At 55.7% G+C, this 23706-nt stretch overlaps 1 protein-coding gene across 1 annotated transcript; it reads right to left on the bottom strand.

Moving 5' to 3' along the window:
* Positions 1-251: 251 nt before the first annotated feature.
* On the bottom strand, positions 252-22652 carry BCAN (brevican). Its single transcript, XM_003415157.4, has 13 exons — positions 21776-22652; positions 20773-21144; positions 20107-20281; positions 19669-19796; positions 18870-19163; positions 16623-16844; positions 15441-16091; positions 11943-12050; positions 11208-11366; positions 10546-10628; positions 10050-10194; positions 9627-9817; positions 252-9291 (listed from the first exon to the last, which is right to left on the bottom strand). Exons 1-13 carry the CDS (start codon positions 21936-21938, stop codon positions 9169-9171), a joined length of 2814 nt encoding a protein of 937 aa, XP_003415205.3. The 5' UTR covers positions 21939-22652; the 3' UTR covers positions 252-9168.
* Between the last annotated feature and the right edge of the window lie 1054 nt (positions 22653-23706).

Below are 23706 nucleotides of genomic sequence, written 5' to 3'. Positions count from 1 at the left end.
CCCTTTTCTGTCCCCCTTTCCCTCCCATCCTATCACCTGGAGGAGGCAAGAGGCCGCGTGGTTTCTCTGAGGGGAGGGGGCTGTGTTGGTCTCACCAGCCCTGCACCCTCCTTGTTGCAGCAGCCCTTTTCTCACAGGCTGTCTGGCCTGTGGCTGATAGGGGTGAGGGGGTGCTCCCACGTCTTAACCCCCCTCATGCCTGCCATATGCGGCCCTGTGTGGCTCATCTCTGCCTGAATAAAGCAATGCCTCCTCCTGCAGTGTCTGGACTCTTCCTTCCCTGAGTTGGTGGTGGTGGTCGGAGCAGACAGGGTTGTTCTCAGGGCCAGCACAGGAGCAGAAGGAACAGCAGCGGGACTGTGGGGGAGGAAATGGGAGATGCCAGGGTTGGGAAGGGGCTGCCTCCTGAGGAAAGGAGGACCTGGGAGGCCTCATGGGGAACATGGAGGTGACAGACTGAGGCTCTAGACAGCAGTGCTGGGATCCTGGGGAAGGCTGGGGGTGCTGCTTGGCTGGGGAGGCCTGTCCAGGTGACCTCAGGGCCTGGCCAAGCCCATCATCATCTCTGCCCACAGCACGGGTGATTACAGGGATCAGGCCTTGGGGCCACCTCCATGCCTGCACACCCTCCCCACTGGCCCCTCAGTGCCGCCAGCATAATAAGCCCCCTAGACCCCGAATCCAAACAGTTGTCTGGCCTGTGATGTCTGCTGGACTGGCGGGGTCAGAGAAGGGTGAGGGGAGAGCGAAGCTCTGCCTCAGGCTGGCTGTGTGGCCTCAGGTCTGCCTGTTAGCTTCTGAACCTCAGACTCTGCCACCCGATGAGGGGGGCTGGGCCAGGTGACTTGGGGGATTCCAGGGATGGAGAGAGCAGGAGGAAGGCTAGGGGAAGCCAGAGGGCTTCAGTTTAGGTCTCCAGTGGGACTTCGGGCACATACTGAAGCAGGAAAAGGAAGAAGGACAAGCAGGAGTGGGAGGGCGATGGACCACTGTTATGGGGGTACGCTGACAACTGGGGTTACACCCAAGTCCACCCAACCACAGATTCTTCCCATGCCCAGCCCCCTGCTTCCTGGTAGTTCCCTGGGTCCCTGGATTAGGCAGAGTCTGAAGACCTTGAAGTCAGGATACTCAAATAGAAACTACTCAGCTCAGTTCAGCAGGGGAGGAAGATCTGGCGACACCTCTAAATATCCTGGGCGGGGATGTGACGGGAGCTGCCAAACAAATGTGGAACATTTGGACATAACCCCAAATCCAGGAGCCAACTCTCCCTCCTCTTGGATCCAAGGCGGAGGTCTGGGGAAAGTTGTGAGACAGAAATCCCAGCCTCTCAGGTCCTCACTTGCATCCTCAAACCAAGGACAGGTGGACAGGAGCCTCCCTGAATGTATCTCACTGTCTGCTTTTCTCTATCTCCATCTGGGAGTCTTTGTCTTGGGCACCCAGACTCCATTTCACCCCCTCTAGACACATCCCCTGCCTCAGGGTCCAGGATCCTGTCTCTGCCCACCCCACCCTCCTGGCAGCCCAGGCCTCTGCTCTTTCCTTCCTGCACCCACTGCTAACAAGGCCCTGTCTGATCCCACCAGGCTGCCATCCAGGCAAGTAGGGTCCCCTCCCTGCCCCTCCCCAGGGACAGAGACACCCTGTGCTTGGTCTCCCAAGCCGTTGGGCACCCCTGCGTGGGTGAGAGCCAAGGACGAAGGTTGAGCCAAGCAGTCGTTCCCTGTGCCTGGCTGCCCATCCTGCCCCACACCAAGGTCCCCTCTACAGAACTACCCAGTCAGTTGCCATTGAGTCAATTACAACTCGTGGTGACCCCATTTGTGTCAGAGTAGGACTGTACTCCGTAGGCTTTCAGTGGCTATGACCTTCCAGAAGCAGACCCCCAGACCTTCCTTCAAGGTGCCTCTGGGTGGACTTGAACTGCCAACCTTATGATTAGCAGCTGAGTGCTTGATCATTTGTGCCACCCACCAAAACCCACTGCTGTCGGGTTGATTCCAATTCATAGCGACCCGATAGGACAGAATAGAAGTGCCCCATAGATTTTCCAAGGAGTACCTCGTGGGTTCAAACTGCTGACTTATTGGTTAGCAGCTGTAGCACTTAACCACTATGCCACCAGGGTTTCCTTGTGCCACCCAGGGACACCCAAATAGAGCTCTGTCAATAAGCCCAAACAGGGCGGAGGATGTAAGTTAGACAAAAGTGAGAACTTTCCGAAAGGGAGCTCTTAGTGGCAGTGATGGCCTGACAGCAGAGCAAGAGAAACGGGGTGAGATAGTAACAGGAATATTCCTGGTGGTAGGTACAGGGGTGATTGTCATTTTCCAACAAATGTTTACTGAGCATCTACTATGTGCCATGCACCGGACAGGCACTGGGAATCCAGCAACAGCTAAAAAAAAAAAACATGCTTCCTAGCTCAGAGGGCTTTACCTTCTAATTGAACAAAGGCTTCTGAGTGGTAGTCATACTTGGAAACAGAGGAGCAGGAGGTTATGGGAACACAGAGCAGGGGCCCTCATCTGTTCTTGCTGGAGGGACATGGGAGGGGGTGGTCAGGGAAGGCCACCCTGAGACCATGAAGGATGAGCAGGAGCTGACTGGTGATGGAGGGAGGGTAGAGAAAAAGGATTCCAGTCAGAGGGAACAGCGTGGGCAAAGCCCCGAAGCAAGAGAGAGCTGGGGCCTTTGAGGGACAGAAGGAAGGCATGAGTGGCTGGAAAGAGCAGAATGAGGGAAGAAGGTTCACAATGAGAATGGAGAGGGAGTCAGGAGTCAGGGGGCAGAGGTCTCACCCGGCTGCCAGGGAATATAGATTTCTTTCTCAGGGAAATGGGGAGCCTCTGAAGGGTTTTAAATCGAGACATGACAGGACCAGGTGTGCGTTTTAAATAAAACTTTCAGGCTGGTGTGTAAGAATGGATTGGGGCAGGCAGGAGTGAATCAGGGAGGAGACCGCAGGGGTTCAGGCAGGGGAGGATGGCAGCCTTGGGCAGGGAGAGGAGGGGATGGATTAGAGATAGGTAAGGGAAGCTGAATCTCAGGACTTGGTGATCCAGTGTGGGAGACAAGGTGGGATAAGACAGCGGAGGTGGGCTGGTGGTACCTGGGCAGCTGGGGGATGGCGGTACCATTTTCTGAGATGGAGCATCCAGGAGGAAATCGTGACCTCCAAAATGCTGGCAATTCCAATCCACCAGGCGCTCCTTGGAAACCATGTAGAACAGTTCTGCTCTGTCCTGTAGGGCAGATATGAGTCAGAAAAGACTCCACGGCAATGGGTTTGGTTTTTTTTTTGGTTGAGGGAGGGTGGATATGTGGGCCTGGAGCTCAGGCGAGAAGGCCAGGTTGGAGACAAGAATTAGGCTGTCATTGACCTAGAGATCACTCAGTGAGAGTTTTATAGGAGAGGGGAGGAGAATCCAGGACAAAGGAGCCAAAGGGAGAGTAGAAGGGAAGCCAGGGGGGTGTGGCAACTCAAAAAACCCTGTTATTTTAGAAATCTCTGGGAAAGCAAAGGAAATCTGTGTTTATCACCCAGAGCCTAGCACAGTGCCTGGGGCACAGTGGGTCCTCAGGAAATAGGTACTGAATAAGTGAATGAAGGAATGACTAAGATGAGGTCAGACAACAGGAAGCTTTTCTGAGGGAGGAGTTCCCCCGGGAGGGAGTGAGGAGGGGCAGCACCCCCAGCCCAGCACGAGGACAGAGGACAAGTGGGAGGTTATTCTGGGGCCTCCTCTGGGTAAATATAGCCTTGGGACGGCACAGGGGGCAGGGTGGGGGGCCGGAGGTGGCTTCCTCAGTTTGTTTGAGGCACTTCCTTATAAGGCTGTGCAGGCTGAGGCACCACAGAGGGTGAGGTCAGAGGCTGAGCTCCCTATTCAGCCCAGGCTGCTGCTGTCCCTGCTACTGCTGCCACCACCGGCCACTGCCAGAGACTGAGAGGAAATCAAAGGCCTGGGCTCTGGGCTCTGGCCAAGCACAAGATGGCTTGAAGCGTGATCTCTTAAAGGGCCCTCTCAGCCTTCGTGTCTGCTGTGGGGAGGGGGCATCCTTCCAGGGTCCTCTCAGAGGTCATGGTGCTGGACTATTCCCTGCTGACGGGGCCTAGGTTTTCCCACGTTACCTTACCATTTGGACTTGATCATTCCCTGAGGTACCATATAGCTGTGCTACCCTGTGGGCTAACCTTTATCCCTCCCACTGCAGGGTCTGGCCCTCTTGCTCTGGCCTCTTGAGATCAAAGAATATGAGCACATTCGCTGGCTCCAGAGGCCCTGGTCTCTGGACTCCCCTCAGCTCCCCCTTCTCAGCCCCATCTTGGGGAACCGGCTGCTGCCACTTGACCCTGTAGCGGCACAGCTGCTGTCATCGATGCCATCCTTGTCAGACAGAGAAGGAGGAATGTAATTTAATTTCAGCTGGAATGTGCCCCCTGTTGCTGCCCATTGATGGGGGAGGGAATGGAAACCAAGCCTATCCAAGGCCAGGAAACCCAAGAAGGCTCAGGCTTGGGGACAGGCCCCTGGGCCTCAACTGGGCCCCCACCCCCAACTCACAGAGGGAGGCTGAGCAATGGGGTGGATGGAAGTTTGAGGTGAGGGTCTTCCTGGGAAGTGAGAGAGGGGAAGTCTTCCCCTGGAGAAAGAAAGAAGCTAGACGTCTTGTTTCTGAGTTCTCAGGCCCACTGAGAAAGAGAAACGAGAATCTCAAGCAGCCAAACCCAGGAAGGGACTCAGAGGCAGAGGGAGGGGCAGAATGGCCTCAGGTGCGGTGCAGGTCCACGGAGTCTGTGACTGGGAGCAGAGGAAACCATGGTCCTCTCTGGTTTCCTCTCGCAGGGTTCTGAGATCCCCCATCTATGCCCCCTGCTTCCCTCCACTCTTGTAGGGCCCTTTTCTCTTTCTCCTCTCTAAGACAGCACCCACTTCCCCACCCCCAGATCAGGCTACTTCAGAAAAAGAAGGCTTTACCTCCTGCTCCCCAACCCTTCCACATTATTCCAGGACTCCAATGTGGAAGTCCCTCCCATAATCTAACTCCTGTTCTTATTGCTGTAACATCAGCCCCTCTTGCCCCAAAGGGATAGATCCTAGTGATCACCCCCCACACCCTAGAATCCAAGGTTCTAGACCCCTTTCTTCCCCCTTCAGCTTTTTTCTTTCATAGCCACAAACTCCAGTCCTATTCAACAGCCCCCCCCTTCCCCAGTGACTCAGCTGTGGCTCCAGAAATAGACCAAGGCAGGTGCCAGGAGGCCTCTGTCGAGGAACCCCCTCCCAGCAACTGTGGGCTCAGCTGCTTATAAGCTGGTGCCCCAGAGGCCCAGGAAGGGTGGCTGGGAGACCTGGTGGGTTGGGGCAATGCCCAGCTGCCTCCGGGCCTCTTCTGGATGCTCCTGGACTCCAACCTCCCCCTAAGGAGAGACCCCTCATGCTGTCAGTCTCACTCATGGACCCAGCTCTCCTTTGCTATTTGCCCATTCTCACCTCTCCTCTGTCTTCCATCTACTTTCATCTTTCCTCCTAGGCCCCTGCCCAACTCCTCAGTCTCTTGGGCTTTCCTATATTCCTCCCTTTTCCATTCATCTCATTTGCCAGAAAGCTGTACAATGTCAGAGAGCCTCAGCTCACCTCAGTGGGGAAACTGAAGCACCTTGTCAATGATCCTAGGAGCCCCTAGACACCACTTGGGGTCTATAGGTAGAACACGAGCCAGGGGCTGTGAGATTCTCTCCTTAAATACTGCAGGCCAAAGTGGTCAATGACCTTCCCTCTGTTAACCAACCGTCTAAATACTAAAAAAGAGCCACCAGGAAATAAACACAGAAGCCAGGAGAACCAGAACCACCCACTCAGATGGATCAGCTGGTCTCCCACATCCGGCAGGGGGTGAATTTCCTCACATCCTCCTTCTTTCTCTCTTTTCTTTACTCTTCTTTTCAATCCTTTTCTCATGCTTTGCCCACTGGAATCTTTCCCTTGCAGCAAGTAGGGTGGAAGTTAGCTCTCAGGAAGTACTTCTAGTCTAGGGGTGGAGGAACTCTTGCATAGCTATGAGGATGGGCATCTGGGTCCTCACTCCAGGCAGGGGCCTGACTACAGCCCCTGGGCATGGGGTTCAAAGCTTAGAGAGTCCACCCACCCGCAGGGGTCCAAGTGACTGAGCGCTTTTGGAAGTCTTTGGGAGTTCTGTCACAGCAGGCAGTCTGAACAATGGGATCCATTCTTTCTCTATGCAGGAGACAGGCCCACAGACAGGGCCTCAGGGATCAGACAAAGGCCCCAGTGAGGTCAGGGCAGGGCTGTGGGAGTTCGGGGGTGGAGGGTGGGGACTGGGGGCTGGCAATGGAGGGTGGCTTTTGGATCAGAACAGTCTGGGGGGTAGCTGGGGACTCTGGCAGGTGGGTGATCTCTGGAAGGCCCATCTCTCAGGAATTTCAGGCCCTGCACAATGCTCCATTCCCCAACCTTTACTCAGGCTGGGCCTTCCTCCCTCTGTACACACCCATAGGTACACTCTCTGACCTTTCTCACCCCGAGGGAATGGGAAACTCTGTGGGGGGACCCCATTTTAGAGATGCAGCAAAGAGACAGAGAGCTTAACCACACATCTAGGGCCTTAGCAGGGGGATATATGGTCAGATCTGTGCTGTGCCCCCGCTTCCAGAGGCAGAAGCAGAGATAGGCGTGGCCCCTGCTCCATCTCCCCCCAAAACATGGGGCTGACACTCCATGAAAGGCAAATCCCCCTCCCCAGGCCAGGACAGCATGCCTCACACAGACACCTACACTGGGCCAGGGGTTGGATTCTAGGCAGCATGCTGAGTCATCCAGACCAGCTCACCCTTCCCCAGGAAGCCTAACAAAGCCAGGAGAAGCTTCCGTTTCCGGCCCAGCTCAGGCAGCCCAGCAGGTGTCAGAAGTAGGGGAAAGATTCTAGTTCTAGTCCCGTATCTCCCTCTGGAACTCTCCTCATCCACACATCAGAGAAGCTGGTGGATCCCTGCCTACCACTGTGGGGGGAATTCAGTGAGAGAGTGTTGAAGAGAGGGCTGAGAAACCAAGGCCCCTTCCAGCTCACCACCAGGGCCTCTTTGGGAAATCCAACTTGTTACTGAAACTCTATCTCTGTTAGGATGTGTTTTTCGGAGAAACTCCCTCAAGAATCCAAGGACAAACATCCCCTTCTCCAGTCTTCTCCTCTTCAGGGACTACCTTCAAAGGCCCACCTTGGTCTTCCTCTACTCATGATTCCAGCTAAGTGCCCTCACATCCCTAAAAATGTACTGAGTTAGCAATGGCAAAATAATACAGGATAAAGTCGGGGTCCACTCTAGTCCCGGGATCAACCTCTTCTCTGTAGCCCCAAGAAACAGTCCCCACTCCCTGGCCAAGCTGGGCTGGGTTGTGTGGAGAGCACAGAAGGTAGGCAGGTGGGCCCCTAGGGTGAGGAGAGGAATGTGGAGGTGGGTGGGGGAGGGGGGCAGCTGAGGTCTGGGATTTCAGTGCTGGTATCTCAGAGACCAACTGGTTGAGGTTTAGTTACAGGGTGGTGGAAGGCCGAGGAGCAGGGTAGGGATGATCTGTGAGAGCCCCCAGCTCCCCTCCACGTGCACCTGTCTCTCTCTGCCAATCTTGCCTCACCATCTTTGCATGTCTCATATTTCTCTCAGATTTTTGCTCCTCTGGATATGCCTCCCTGTCTCTTGGTTGTATCAGGTTTCATTGACTTTTAGGAAAAGGAGTAAGAATTACCCATGTGGGTGAATGTGGTGTAACTGAGTGGGCACAAGCAGGAGTGATACATATGACAGCATGCCCGTGTGTGCATATCCGTGACAGAGTGTGGTTAAGTGTGAGGATATGGGGCAATATGTTTCACCTTCTTCACAAAGACATACCAATCCTGACACATACGTTACCATAAGGTAACACACACACACACACGTGCGCACACACACCACACACACACACACACACCATCGGTCTGTCACTCTCTCCAGTTCTCAGAGTGACCTCACCACCTCAATCTCCGCTGACTCACACCCTTCAGGGCCAGCTCAGCCTGGCCGGAAGTGCTACCCTGCCTCCCAGCCAAATACCCCCCTTCCCCCCTCCGGGAGCCAGAGAAAGAAAGACCGAGGCGCCCCCTGGCGGTATTCTAGGACTCTCCACACTCCTCTCAGGCGTGTACACACACACGCGCACACAGCACTCTCAGGGCGACGTGCCTACGTCCGCATCGCCCTCTGCTGGTCACAGCCTGAAAGACCCACAGGTTATTCCCCAGAGCCCAGCCCCACAGCAGGGCTGGGGACCGCTGCCGGATTCCTGCATCTTGCCTTCTCTGCTGGCGGCAAGACTTCTTGCATTCTAGACCCCAATCTTTTGGCTTCAGTGCCTGTCTAGCTTTCCCTTTATTCTTACATCCCCTAAGAGAATCAGCCTCAGAGCTCTGAAATTAGGACACCAAAGCACCCACCGCTCTGCTTTTCTCTTGGCTAGATCTGCTTGATCTTGAGCACTCCAGGGATTTCATCTCCTTCCAAACGTCCTGATGCTGCACTCCTCCAGCTGTCCCCCAATGCCTGTGGGTTCCTTCATGCCACAGATATTTACTGGGTATCTATTCTGTGCCAGGTACCGTGCTAGCCACTGACTTCTCGGGGACTTCTCTTACCTTCAGAAGTTAATAAACCCAGAGGCCCTATCTATCCTATGAGGCCCTGCCCAACGCCACTTCTCTCTCTCTCTCACACACACAAGGGCATCCAACTTGCTTAGGCTCAAACGCAGTTTTATTTCCTGCTGGTTTTACAGGCACTCCATCCAACAATCCCATTCTCTTGGAAACCAAGAATGAGTGGGCACAGTGCCCCCTAGGGGAATGGAGAGGACAGGATAGCTGGCAGAGAGAGCAGTTGAGGCACTTAGGGACTTACCCTTTGCCCTGAGGGAAAAACCTGATGCCCAGGGTGGGAGGAGAGAGGGCCTGGGCTGGCAGAGCAAACCAGGGGTTTCCCAGAAGGCCCTTCAGACATTGTCACCTGACCCCAGCTCCAGCCTTCTCATCTTGTCACTGCCTGTGGTGGGAAGAACACAGGGAGCAAGGGAGGGTTGGGTGAGAGGCCAGTGCTGGGGGCAGCAGTGTTCAAGGCCTTGCTCCCGATGGACCTGAAGTGGGGCTGGAAGGGGGAGTCAACAGTGCCTTCCAGCGCCCAGGCAGCCGCTCCTGGTGTCCTCCAGGGGCCTTTGCTGGATGCAGGGCTTGGGCCTGGAGAAGACAAGCACACTCACCCTCCATCCTGGGCTCCTCCTCCTTTTCTCTCAGAGCCTGCCCCCTGGTGCTCTTGCACCCTGGTCTCTGATCTTATCAAAACACTAGCCCTGGCTCAGCCCTAAGAGCCCAGAGTAAGGTAGCATGTTTTCAGATATCAGCACTGAAGGGGGTCCCAGAGCATTGAGCCCCCTAACTGCCCCCCCTGCCCCCACTTTGCAGAGGAGGATCCAAGCGGAGAGCGGGGCAGTGATTACTCTAAGGTCACAGAGCCAACTGGGATGGGAGCCCACGGCTATTATTGGCTAGTGTCCCCCCTCCTGGGCACTCACAGGCCTTCGGGGCACACAGGAGATCTGGGGAGGCTCCCAGTGACCATTCTCCTGGCAGCGGATCAGTGGCAGGTTGCGCTGGGCAAGCCCCTCCTGGCACTGGTATCGAAGCACGGTGTCCACCTCATAGCGCAGTCGTGGGCGGCCAAACACTTGAGCCAGGGGTAGCTCCGGTGGGGGCCCACAGGACACTACAGGGGGGCACAGTCGATGGAGAGGAGAGGAAAGGAGTGAGCCACAACCTGACACAAAAAACAGCAGGGATTCCGAGTGGTCTCACATAATTTGTTATCCCTCCCAGGGTCTGGGACACACTTCTGACTGTGCAGCTTCACACCCTCTTCTATACATATTTTGGTCCCCTGGATCCCCTAGGCCCCATCCCACCCTTCCCTTGCCTGACCCTCCCGCGCCCGCCCTCACCCAGCCCCATCTTGCAGGTGTAGGACAGGTGGTAGTTGCAGGGCACATCGCTCCACTGTCCCTGGTCATGCCACACCATGACCACGCAGTTCTCTCCAGACAGGAAGTAGCTGTCAGGCTGTCCAGGGTTCCAGTTCTCATAGAGCTGGGTGGGGGGAGTACAGAGGAAGTGGTGGGCAGCTCTGGAACACCAGGAGCACTGGGGGAAGGGGGTCTAGAGTATCTAGGGAGAAGGAAGGGTGGAGGCACCAGGAGAGGGAAGGTGAAGGGCGGAAGGGGGCACGGGGAGAGGATGGAAGCTGGAGGAGAAGAAAAAGGAATACAGGGAAGGGACAGTCACAGGGAAGGGAGGGGGGACCAGGGTGAAGAGGGAGAGAGCAGGGGAAAAGGAAGGGGCCCAACTCCAGAAGGAGGGGAGGGGTCATTGTGGGATGGAGGGCAAAAGTGCTTCAGGGATGTGAACTAGAAGACATGAGGGGCGGCTGGGGCCTCTTACCAGGGGGACACCATCCGACCACAGGAAGTCGCCTTCAATGGTCCTGTCATTGAGCCCGATCCACTGGTACTCCCGGTATCGATCTGGGAAATGACCGCAGAGGAAACGAAGGAGTGCAGTGAGCATCTTGGCCAGCAGATGGCGCTCATTCCCCGTTATCTGGCAGTCTGTAGGTGACCGCCCTGGGAAGTCCTTCCCGCGTCCCAGGCCCGCACTTCCCAGTTTTCACTCCTCCCTCCAGCCTTTGCGTACGGGCCAGATGGAAGGCAGGGGTGGGGATGGAAGTGGGAGAAATACCAAGCAGTGCTAGAAAGGGGAAAACTCTAGGAAAAGAGTAAAAACTTTCAGTAAGGTCAGAGTCGGGAAAGCAGGTGGAGATGGGTGAGCCCCGGGGAGGGTGATAGGGACTGCAGGCGGGCTCCTTGAGCCATGGCCAGGCTCCTACCTGTGTAACCTCACGCGCGAAACCCCGGCCCTCCCCTGCCTGAAGCCCCACTACCCAAGCGTGGAGTGGGAAGGAGGAAGAGAGGACGAAAAAGTGAACGAATGAAGTGAGCCAAATCATGAGCGAGTGAATTAATGAATAAGGGGCGAATTAATGAATGAGTGAATGAGTGAGTGAGCGGATGGCGGGGCCCCCGGCAGCCCCGTCCTCGGCCCACTGTTAATGAAGTCCTGCTCCTCGGGCGTGCTGACGCTGGCCAGGTGCGCGCCGTACATCCGGCACTGGGTCTCTGCCTCCTCCCAGCTCCTCCGAGTGGAAAAGTGCTTGTAGCAGGCGCCCTGGAAGGCGTCCCAGCCGGGGCTGCAGAGCTGAAGGCCTGGGGCACATAAGACTGGCAGCTTAGGCAGGAGAACCCTGGAACCCGAAGGGGCGAGGTCCCCCTGGAAAGGACTGGGCTCCTCCCACCACTGCGGAGCGAAAGGATGGGCCTAAGAGGCAGGAGGCGGTGCTAAGGAGCTCTTAGAACGTGAGGGGGCGGGGCGGGAGCCCGAATGGGGGGGGCCCTGGGCGGGGGTCTTTGATGCCTTCTCTGCCTGGGAGGAGCAGGGCAAGGGATGCAATCTCAGCCTGGGTCTCTGCCTTCTTTCATCTCAAAAAAGAATGGTACCCTCCTCTCTTCCTGGGAGAATGGAAAGTGGCATGAATGGAGTGCCTACCAAATGCCAGGAGTGTGCTAAGTGCTCCTCTCCCATGGACCCCTGAGAGAGGCGTTTTGGTTCCATTTAACAGGTGAGAAAGTTGAGCACAGGGCTCAGAACGACTATGCGCCTTGCCTAATACGGGGACCTGTTAGTGACAGAGCCAAAGCCACTGCCCTTCCTCTATGATCTAGTACGTGTGGCAGAATCCAGGCTCTAGATCTCCTCCCCCCCATGCCCCCCAACACACTTACCAACATCGCACAGGTCCCCCCCATAGCCAGGCAAGCACAGGCAGCGGACCCCTTCCTCTTCCTCCAAGCAAGTCCCACCATTGTGGCAGGGGCTGGGGACACAGTCACCTGAGAGGTGGAAAGAGTGAGGTGGGGGTGGGGTGGGGGAGCACAACTCTGCAGCCAGAGCCCCTCTGGAGAGGGTCTAGAGAGTCCCTCAGCCCTGACCTCCCTGTCCTGGTAGCTATCACAACAACCTTAGAATTCACCTTGGAGCCCGCCTCTGCTCAAAGACCAGCCCTGAGTTCTGGGTTTCTTCCCGGTCCCTTCCCCCCTTCAGCATTGGCTCAGCTCCTGTGGGCCATCCTCATCCCTGCCAGTGTGGGCCCAGCCCAACAGGGGCTGAAGAGAAGTACCCACGAAGGCTCTCGGGAGCCAACCACACTAAGGGAAGAGATACCCGGCCATGGGTCATGAGATCTGGACTCTTATCTGGCTCCTAGTTCTGCTGCATGCCCTTGGGCAGGTCAATGCCCTTCTCTAGACCTGGAGTTTAGTGCTTCCCCTCTTTCTTTGTGCCAGGTCGCAGCACAGGTCTGTATGGTCTACAAGAGTAGCTATAGCAACAGTGGGGTGTGGCCTGACCTTTACTGCCTCTGGGACCTGGTATTGGGGTGGCCCAGGTGGAGGCTAACCATTCCTCCTGCTGTCCACTGGGCAGGGTCAGCCAGCCCCAGAAGCCGTCAGTGGAGATCCATGGCTCTTTCCTCAGTGCCTTGCCTCCTCTCCCACAGCTCGGGAAAGAAGTTGCAGTGGCTCCCACTGTCTCGCAGTGCCAGCCCCACACACTCAGCTTTCTCTCGGCATCACCCAACCTCTTCTCTTTGCCTCTACTTCTTATCTCTCAGGACTCTTCCCCCTTACAAGACTCCCCTCCCTCTTCCACCTCAGGACCTTTTCAAGTTCCCAACCTAGAAAACTGCCACTCCATCTCACTTCCTCCTCTGGCTCCCTCACCTCCAGGCAGTCTTCTTAGGTTGACACTACTCTGAAAGCCTGGAATCTGCTGTCTGGATCCAGCTGTGTCTGGCTAGGCCATCTGCCTTCTCCCCTAGACTACCTCTCTCTCTGGATCCTGGGGTGAGGGCTGTCTGCCCTTAAGCTGGGTCATGGGAGCTAGAGGGGTTGTCAGTTGACCCATTTGTGGTCCAGATGACCCAGGGCAAGATGGTACTACAGTGCAGGTTAGGGCCCTCAGCCTAGGAGTTAATGTCTTGCATGGGTGGGACCCTTCAGACTGTACCACCCACCCCTAGTGGTACAGGCCAAGACCCACAGTGCTTCACTCTGGCCCCAGATCCCATTGCCTGGTGGGGATCAGAGCAGGGGTGGGGAGAGGAGAATCTGGAGTTGATTCAAAGAATTTTGCTGGGATGACCTAGCTGTTTTGGTTAAAATGAATCAGCTATTCTGGCACCACTCTCACTGCCACCTCCTCTCCTGCCAATAGTTTCTCCCAAGCTGGGAGTTCTGTTCCCCTGGGCAAAGGGGGAGGCATTTTACTTAACTCATTAAGCACCAGGCCCCACACAGCTTAGGCATCCTGCACACCTCTCCCCCCTCCCCCACTTTACTGCCCCTCCTGCTGTCCTCTTCGCTCCTTCCTGCCCAACCCAACAAACCTCCAACTCTGGTCCAACTTGGTCCCCCACCCAGGTCACAGGTCCCTTCCCTGGCTGTGGGCTGCAGAACCTGGGCCCAGGACCCACAGAGTGGGGGATGAAGGAGCTCTTCTTGAGACTTTTTTTTGTCCTCCTTCCTCCTTTACTTGGATCTAACACCATTTCCTCCTGCTGCAATAGCAGACCAGGTGACCTCTCACTCATCCTCCAGTCTGGTCACATGGTGAGTTTCAGGTAACTAAGACAGAACGGACACCTCCAGAGGTGCTTCTTCCCCCACCAAGACCACCTTCCCGGTGCTGAACTAACTCCAAGGCCAACTGGTCAGGGAGCCAACAGTTGGAAATGGTGAGCCTGGGTGAGATGCAGGGCACCTAACCCACCCTGGGCCATCTAGAAGGGGGGCTCCAGGGGCAGAGAGGCTCCTAGCCTTCTCTAGGGGCCTCCATTGGGAAGCTCAACTTCTTTCAGACCCCAGAACCTAACTACCCCCTCTGCTCCCCTCCACATTCTCGATCTCTGATTTGTGTCTTCTCCAGCACTAGAGACCTTGAGGTCCTTTGGGTTTGGGAAGGTGAAATCATTCTCTGTGGGGTGTGAGGGTGGTCATTAGTGCAGGGATTAGTGGAGGAGGAGGAAGCTATGGGCAGTGGGATGAGAGTTAGATGCCATTTCCCTTGCTGAGATGCAGAGGGTGGAGGGCTGGGCCACCTGTGTTCCAGGCAAGGGCTTCTACACCAAGGACTATCTCAGTCGCTTCTGTGTATATGGGAGCAACCAGGATGAGTCAGAAATAGATATAAATGCACACACAGACACACCCCAGGCTGTGTAGGCCTCTCCCCATCATGAGTGAGGGACTAGAAGTCCCAGCACCCTCCCAGGCTGATGATGACTTCTCTGGGGTAATGTGTACAGTCATATTTAGAATCTCAGCAGTCAGGAAGGAAAGTGTCGACAGGCCTGAAGAGATGAGAGAGCAGCAAGAAACTGTTAGACTGTCAGGCCAAGAAAGAGCCCAGGCTGAAGATGAAAAAGGAGGAGAGGCAAAGAGAGACAGAGGCAGAGACACAAAGAGACAGAAGGAGAGAGAAAGAGAGGGAGAGACATGATGCCGTAGAGAAGCATCAAAGAGCTTTGTAGGACACAGATCCATGGAATGAAAAGATCAGACAGCTGAAGATGGAAACAGAGGGTGCCAGCGTTTTGGTTATAAAGCGGTTTAATAGAGATTTATTTCCGAGGATTGTTTTCCATGAAACAGTCAAAAAAATACTTCACAGAAGTAGTCACTTAAGGCTCCGTGGGGACAAGGGATCTCCTGGGCTCTAAAGGTTGTGAGAGGAAAGATGGAATCCCAGGCTTCCCTGATATCACTGGGAGGCAGCTGAAGGGGGCGGCACACAGGAGGGGGGAAGGGGACAGTGGAAGATGGACTTGGGCCCTGAAGAGTGTGACAGGTGAGGGGGGCACCCTGAGGAGGGCATGAGGGTACTCTGTGGGTTGGATGAGATGAAAATCACAGGGTGGAGAGCCCAAGGGTAGCCCAGGTGGTCAGTGGTGGGGCTGAGGGTCACAGGGTAAGGGTTTCAAGAATAGTGAGAGGATCACAGGGTGGGGATCATGGAGCTGGAGGTCACAGGGTGAGGAGTTAGAGAGTTGGGATGGAAGTCTCAAGGTGGGGTGTCCAGGTACAGGTGGGTAACAGAATGAAGGTAAAGGACAGGAGGGTCTGGGACAATGGTGGATTAAAGGACTACAGGTCAAGTGACCCAGTGCAGCACAGGGAGAAAAAGGAGGAGGAAAAAGACGAAGGTGGAGCCTTGGGCAGCGTTACCTGATGAGGGGACCACGGCCACTCCACCATGGCTGGTGCTGTCAGTGGGCAGCACAGGCTGGGCTCTCACTGAGCTCCCTGCTGGGGCAGTTCTTCCAGAGTTTTCTTCAGAGGGGGCCTCCAGCTCCCTGGTGCCCTCAGGGACCCGTGTAGCTGGAAGCAGGGAAAGGGCATCCTCGGAGCTCCCTGTCTCTTCACTTTCTCCTCGGGAGACCCCAGACAGCTCAGGACCCCCAGTCTCCTCCCCCATCTCTCTCACCCCAAATGGTATGGAAGGCGGTGGGGATGCCAGTTTCTCCTCCCTGGGAGTGGACAGGGTCTCAGTGGGTGGCCCACGGACGCTTGGAGGCCTGGGAGCCTCTGACTCTCTACCAGGATGCGGTGATGCACCAGGTAGCAGGACCACCCTTGCTGTTGGGGATGCCTGGGACAGCGACTCCTCCAGGGCAGGCTCCGTGGGAAAAGGTGCTTCTGGGTCCAGGCTGCCAAGCTCGCTTGGCCAGGCCCACAGGGCCTCGTCCTCCACATCCGCCTCTTCTTCCTCCCCCTCTTCTTTCTCTTCTTCATCCTTGTATTTCTGTTCTTCCTCTAACAACTTGCCTTCCTCTTCTGAGGACCCCGTGGGAGGTATAATGGATTGGGTTTCGAATTCTGGGCAAAAGCACAGAGAGTTCAGCACCAAGGACAGCGTCTCAGCAGGAAAGGGAAGGGGAGAAAGGCAGGGCTGGGGAGGGTGAGGCTCTGGGTATTCTTTGCTCCACACTGTAAGCAGAACTTCAGCCTGAGCTTCAGCATTGAGAGGATACTTGAGAAGTCCTTGTAATCTCTTCATCAGCCTAAGAGGACATGTTCGTTGGATCTCCCTTTCCTTGCCTGTCAATATTCTGTTTAGGGGAGGCAAGAAAGGAGACTCCTCTTTCCTGGGGGAAGCTCCTTAGTCCAAGCATTTCCAGCTCACTGATTCTGCTCTGGGTACTGACATCCCAGAGACTTGGGGGTGGGATGTACTGGAAAGGAAAAGGTTGGGAGAGGGACAGGGGAGATGCCATGCATCACTGAGCTGCTGAGAAAAGATGGGGCAGAGTCATTCCAGTCATGACCTTAGCAACTACCTGGGCTTGCCCTTTCTGGCCCAAATTTCTCTCAGGTGGAGACATCCCCAGGATAAGGGATTCTAGTTACCTAGGAGGGTTCTAGGGGCCTCCGCAGGGTCTTCAGGAGTAGAGGTGCCACCTCCTGCATCCTCCATGATGGGAATGGAGTAGATGGCTCCACGAGACTCACTCTCCACAGCTTCCCGAGGCAGCTGCAGCTCCTCCAGGGTCTCCGTTACTGTGACGATGGCCTCCAGTCCATCAGAGGCAGGGTTGGAGGTCTCAGGGATGGCAGAGGGCTGGGCAGAGTCTGTGGCAGGAGGAAAGGGCCAAAATGAGGTTGAACAGGTACCTTTCAGGTCATGGCCTACAGTGTTAGAGCTCAGGGTTAGGCTGTCAGAGACTATGGGATCCTCTCACACCTTCCCTGTGAAGCTCCCATGGGGCCCAGGAAGCATCCCAGGGCTTTGTCACTCATTCCTCAAACATTAATCAAGTGTCTACCATTTATCAAGCCAAGTACACTTCCGGGCACCTAGGATACAGTGAAGGACAAAACAGCAAACTTCCTGCTGTCTAGAGAATTTATATTCCAGATACAGAAAATAAATGAATAAATATATAATGTTACAATGTAAAGAGCAGTTAAGCGGAAAAGGAGATAGAATGATGGGAAGTACTTTAGGTAGAGTGATCAGGAGAGGCTCAGACGGGAGATATTCCCTTGAGTGAGGGGATGGAGGCAAAAGGGTGGGCAGAGTGCCTCAGCACCTTGGGACCCTGGGCTGGGTGGCAAGGTTATGAAGGATCCCATTCATTCAGCCTCACATCCCAAGAATCTTGAAATGGAAGGGAGCAGGCTGCCATCATCACAGGAGAGATGAAGGGCAGAGTTCAGAAAGAACATTTGACAGTCACCACCTGAAGATCTCAGAATTGGGACAAGAGGGCAAAGAAAGGGCCACGCCCTTCTTCTGGGGTCTGCGCCTCTCAAGTAACTAGAGGTTTGGAATGAACCACTTTGTCATTTGGGGGAGGGAACAGAAAGGAGAAAACCAATGAAGCGAAGATGGAATTGGGCTAAGAAAAGCCCTGAGGGCTGTCTACTCAGCCGAGCAAGACAGGACAGGACGTCCCTGCCCTCATCACCTGCTCCAGTAAGCCTTGCTCCATGCCAGAAAAGCAAACCCGTGCCCTCGCTTGCCTGTCTTCCACCTGCTCCCAACAATAGCTGTCCTCTCCCCTCCTCCTGATGCAGCTCCTCCTTTCATTTCTTCCCAGAACACTGCTTGGCACATCGTGCATAGAAAAGTTAGCTACCATTATCATAGTCATTATTGTTGTTGTTAACCCTGTTCCAGGAAACCTCCCCAGATGGACCCATCATCTTTCAAACTTCATCTCCGGCTCATGCCCAGCCCCAAGCCAAAGATGTCTGGAGATCTGTCCAATGGAAATCATGCTTTTCTCTCAGTCTCTTCTCATCCTGGGAGTGAGGCATCCTGTCTTTGTTCAGATTGGGGGCTCCCACGGCAAAAGCTGTGTCCTCCCCCTCAGACTAGGGGCTCCCTGAGGGCAATGGCTGTGTCTCCCCCTCCTTTTTCTGCCCCCAGACCTTGGACCAGGACTGCAGGCTCACAACTGGGGCAGGGACTTAGAGGACGCATGGTAACATTTCCCTGATTGTTAGCCACCCTTGGCCTGGATGCCGCACCTCTGGGGGTCACAGGCAGTGCCTTCCCTCCACCTCCCAATATAAGATGTGGGCAGGGAACCATCTCTACACCCAACTGCTCTTGAGACTCTGCTCCCTATGGGGGGAATTCTGTCTGCCCATCAGTGTTTAGTAGTTAAAGGTTTGACACCTTCAAGCTTCAGGTTCTGGAAACTCTGCCTCTTCCCCCCACACCCACCCCCAGGGGCTCTTGAAGGCATTTAGTTGACTGGGAGAATTTGAGGAGCAGATATGACCACTCCTTGGCTTCAGAGAATGTCAGTCATCTCTGCTCTGTCAATGAGCTGACAGCAAATGCGAACACAATCAGCAGCCCAATATGGAGAAGTAATTTTGAAACTGGAAGAGAAAGGCATGTGGGAGGCAAGTGAAGAGATGCATGGAGGTGATCGCTCCATGGGGCCACACAGCTGAGTGAGACCAAGCCAGGAGGCATGCCCAGAATTACAGCCCTAGATGATAAAGTCATGTATCACCCAAGGGTCCTTCAGGCAAATGGCAGAGACCTAAGAGAACTCTATCAGAGTTGGGGTAGGACTTCTAGGGCTTGACCCTGTCCCTGTGAAATTGGTCTCAGCCTCTGTGGATTGAGAGGCTCACCTCGGAAGCAGTAGACATTGAAGCGGCTGTGCTTGTTGGGGAAGCCGGTCTGGTTGGGGAAGAGGAAGAGGGTCTTGACACCAGGCAGGCCCCCACCACAACGCTGGCTGGGTGTGACGATGGGGTAGCGCACACTGCCGTCGGCCAGCCAGCCTGGGCTGCAGCGATCCAGGCCACCATCCCAGGCTGCATACAGTTGACCCGTAGTGGCAATCTTTGCACCCCGCTCCCGGCAGTATGCCCTTGCCTCCTCCAAAGTCAGCTTTTCTGGGGGGGCACCCAGGAACAGCTCTCCTGTGTGAGGAAAAGGGGGCTGGATTACTAGGTGGTTTGTAGCTCCTTCAACCCTGGGATCCCATAGGGACCTTGGGCAAGCTTCTCCGGGTCTCAATCTCCTCATCTGTGACATGGGGTCAACTACTCTACTCCATAGAGTCAGAGTCTGGATAGACGCTCAGGATGGATATTGGAGCTGAAAGCGACCTGAACCAGCCTGTGCACCCTCATTCTGCAAAGAAGGAAACTGAGGCCCAGATATGCTAAGAAGCAGAGAGCAATGCACAGCAGGTAGCAGCAGGGTCAGAACTCAAATTCAGTCTCCTGCCACCCGAGGCTTTGGCCTCTTCAACAACGTTTGGAAGGAGAGATTATCTCCTTGCCCTTGACTTCCCCCTTAGACACATGAGGGACGCTGAGGTCCAGATGGGTAAGGTCTTCCCCTAGCAGAGGCTTCAGGAAGACCTACGGTCAATGCTGGAGAATGGGCTCCATCTTCCGGGAACCCCTCACCCCCAATCACCATTTAGGTCTTCAGCATAACAGTAGACATCATAGAGGTCATCCGGGTCCACCACTCCGTAGTTCCGAACCCCAGGGAAGCCATCCATGTCCCCATAACAGGCCTCTCGTGGGGTCTGGATGGGATACCTGGGGAGGGAGAGCAGAGGCTCAGCACAGGCACCTTCACCAGGGAGCCATCCCATATTGATCCTACCAAATCACAATGCCCTCTCAATGCAGCCAGTTGTTGATGGTCTGGCTGCCCTCCCAGCTCTGCAGGGACACCTCCACCCCCTGTCCCCCAGTGGAGGGTTCTCATCACCTTCTTCAGACCAATCTCATTCCCTGAGGCAGAGAGCCCTGTATGCCCAACCCGATGCAGCCCTTGGCAGAGCCACAGGCCACAGCCACCTCACAAACGTAACTGGAAGCTACCAGTCCACAGCCCCTAGCCCACCTCACGGTCTGGTCGGACAGCCAGCCAGCATCACACTGCTCATAGCCCCCGAGGTAGGCGGCGTAGAGCTGCTCTGGGGTGGCGATGCGGGCCCCGATGCGGGCACAGGCCTCCTGGGCCCCAGCGAAGGAGAAGGCATACCGGGCAGAGCCCTCCCGGTAGAGAAAGACGACCCCTGAGGGGTGGAGAGGATTCCTGAGCCCCGTAATCACCCAGCCAACACACTGACCTTCCCTCACCTTCCTTGTGATTCCTCTGTATGCAAACAATGAAGTTCAGATTGCTCCCACTCTACAGCACGCGAGCTTGAGTTAGTGTATCTGAAGTGAGAACCACCCCCCCCCCCAAAAAAAAAAAAACCTTCGCTGCTCAGTCAATTCCGACTCATAGGACTCATAGGACCAACTAGAACTGCCCCATGGAGTTTCCAAGGCGCAGCTGGTGGATTCAAACTGCAGACCTTTTGGTTAGCAGCCAAACGCTTAATCACTGCACCACCAGGGCTCCAAGAGAAAGGTGACAAAAGCCAGTACCTCCTTACCCCTTTTCCAACTCAGTGTGTGCCTTCTGGGTGTGTTTGCTTCCCCTCTCAGGCTATGGGTTCCCTGAGTGCAAGAATGCTCCCTTCCCTTCCTCAGGAACCTCTCCCCAGCCCCGCCCCCTCACCTTTGACCTTGACCTCCACAGCGTCGCTGCTGTCATCTATGCCATGCTGGACCTCGCAGCGGTAGATGCCAGAGTCGTTGGGCCGCAGCTCGCTCAGCGCCAGGGAGACATCGGTGAGCGACGCAGGGTAGGCAGGCAGCGCCACGCGGAACCGGTAGGCCTCGCTCACCTTGATGCGCAGCCCCCGCGCCACCAGCACCTCAGCCTCTCCGCCCCGGGACAGGAAGGTCCACTTGACGCGCGGAGAGCCCAGCCCCGCCCGGCGGCTCGGCGGCCGCAGGTAGTGGACGTGGCACGGGATGGTGAGGGCGCCGCCGAGAACGCCATGCAGCGGCGCGTCGCCGGCAATGCGCACGCGGAAAGCCCGGTCCTCTGTGGGCAGGCCAAGCTGGCTGGAACTAAATGCTGTGGACTGGCCGGGTCCCGCCCAGGGTCTCCAAGCCCTGCCCTGTGCCCCTCCCCTGCCTCGCCCTTCGGTTTCCTAACCCCGCCCCCAGGACCCCAGCCCTGCTCCCAGGGTCCTGCTACTTCCCCTTCTAGGGCCCCCAACCCACCCCTACAGTCCTCCAGACCCATCCCAAAGTTTCCCAGTCAACCTCACCCCCAGGATTCCCTGGAAACCTCCAGGGTCCTCTAACTTCGCCCCTGTGTCCTTCAGCCCTGTCCCCAAAATCTCCCAGTCTGCTCTCTTCAGAGCCATCTCCAAGTTTTCTACCAACTTCATACCTGTTTTGCCTCCCAACCCCATTCGTCCTTCTCCTGAGGTCTCCTATCCTAGACTCTAGGGTCCTGGAGCCACGTACCTAGGGCCCCACCCAAGTCCTACTCCCAGGTTTCCCCCACCCCACCCAGGGTCCCCACAACTCATACCTTCTTTCCAAGTGCCCCAGCCCAGACCCTTCCCCACCCCAAGGCAGGAGGTGCTTGGTTTGGGCTGGAAAAGAGGCCAACTCCTACCAGAGGGGAGATGCAGAAGACAGAGACAAGGAGTGGAATTGCTTACCTGAGCTGTCCCTTTCCAGGGTGTCAGCTAAGGCCACAGGGACCTGAGCCAGGGCTGCCAGCAGGGGCAGGAGCAGTGGCGCCATGATGCAGGCTGGTGGAGGGACCTGAGGAGGAAAGATGGAGTTAGACCTTAAGATAGACTTCCTCTGGCCCCCTACCATATCCACTTGGGTTCGCACATATCCTGGCCTCTGAAGCCCATTGCCCCCACCTTACCATTAACTCACTGTGACTGTCTGATCCCTGTCTCCAGCCAAGGATTCTTCCTCAGAGCTAAGACCTGGGTCTTAGTCAACTTGCTGTGTGACCTTAGTCAAGTTCATTACCCGCTCTGAGACTTTGTTTCCTTACTTGTGAAAAAGCACCGTTACTACCACTTCACAGGTTGTGACAAGGTTATGATGCTTTGAGAGTGCTTTATAGCACCAGGCACACAGTAGGAGCTCAATAAGTGCTTGTAGCATAAACTGTGGGTGTTATTATACTTAGGACTCCCTCTGCTCCTCCCAGTGCCAGAGTCCTTCCTTGAACCCAGAGCTTCTTCCTCCCATAGTACCCCTCTGACCTTCCCTTCCTACCTTTCCCTTCCTAGGCACCGTACCCACCTGGCCTCCTCCAAGATGGCCCCCTAGACTGAACCCAGGCAATGCCCAACCTTTCCTCTGCCCAACTCCTTCTCTCCCCCTCCCCGTTACTTATAAGGAAGCTCCTCTCTACTCCCCAGAATCCTCCACCCCCTTTCCCTGGCTGCCTCCTCACTTCCTCCCCCCAGCCTTTCCTTTATGCCTGGCACGGGCTTTCCCACCGGTTCTCCTGGCTCAGAAGCTAGCTGGGACAAAGCCCCTGTCTCTGCCAGCCTGGCTCCCATCCAGCCTCTCCCTTCCCCCGCCCCACCTTTTGTGAAAACCCTGAGCTGGGAGGGTGGGCTAAGGGGAGTGAGAATAAATGGGAGGGGCCATCCCCCTCCTACCCCTGACTATCAGAAGCTCTAAAACCTCAGAATATTCCTCTGAAGATCTCAGCACTTATACTGTCATAATGGGAGGGTGGGGATGTGACACTGAGAATGGAAGCTGAGACCCAGAGAGGGATAGGGTTGACACTAGGTCCCCAGCAAAGCAAGTTAGGTACCAGGTCATGTGCCCTCAGGAGAGAAGGCTGCACAGCCGGTGTCCAAGGTTACCTGTAAGGGTCAGGCTAGACATAGAAGAGCATGTGGACCCATGTCTGCTATGGAGTAGGTCAATGATGCAGCAGAAGGGATGAAGATTAGACTGCAGGCAAGACTTTCAGGCTTATTCTCACTGGCAACTCACTCCCACTCCAGGCCCATTGTTCAACCACCATCTCCTCTGCCCTCTCAGGCTCTGCCTTTCCTGAACCTGCACTGATGGGAAATTTCACCCTTTCCACAGATCCTCCCAGGGTTAGCTCTCCTGCTTCCTCACCATTGTAACCCACTGTGGCTGGGTGTCATTTCCTCAGAGTCAGAGTTGGGGGAGGAGTGACAGGGGCCAGATGCCCAGGGCCTCTCACTGACCTTTGATAGGGAGGAGATTCTTGGAGGGGGCCAGATCAGAGGGTGCTGAAACCAGCACTAGGCATGGGCACTTGGGAGGGCTTTGTGCTGGAGCTGGAGAGGGCACTACCAGGCATGGGGAGCCAGTGCCTGTCAGGTGCTTAGGAGACCATTGACCATGCATTTGAGCTGTGCCAGGGCCTAGGCCAAGCTCTCTCCTGGTGCCCTCCCTCCCCTCTCTGGGCTGGAGCTGGAACAGCTCACAGACCTGGCACCCAGCTCCCAGACAGGCAGCCCAGAAACCCATATAGCCGGAGCCACTCTGAGGCTAACACCCTGGACTACCCCTTCCACTCCTGTTCTGAAGCTGGGGAAATAGAGGAGGGTCTGCTGTCCTGGAACATGGAGGG

The sequence above is a fragment of the Loxodonta africana genome, chromosome 3 (assembly GCF_030014295.1).
Source record: "Loxodonta africana isolate mLoxAfr1 chromosome 3, mLoxAfr1.hap2, whole genome shotgun sequence".
NCBI lineage: Eukaryota > Metazoa > Chordata > Mammalia > Proboscidea > Elephantidae > Loxodonta > Loxodonta africana.
Note: the sequence above shows the minus strand (reverse complement) of the source record. Positions and strands in the feature narration are given on the sequence as shown.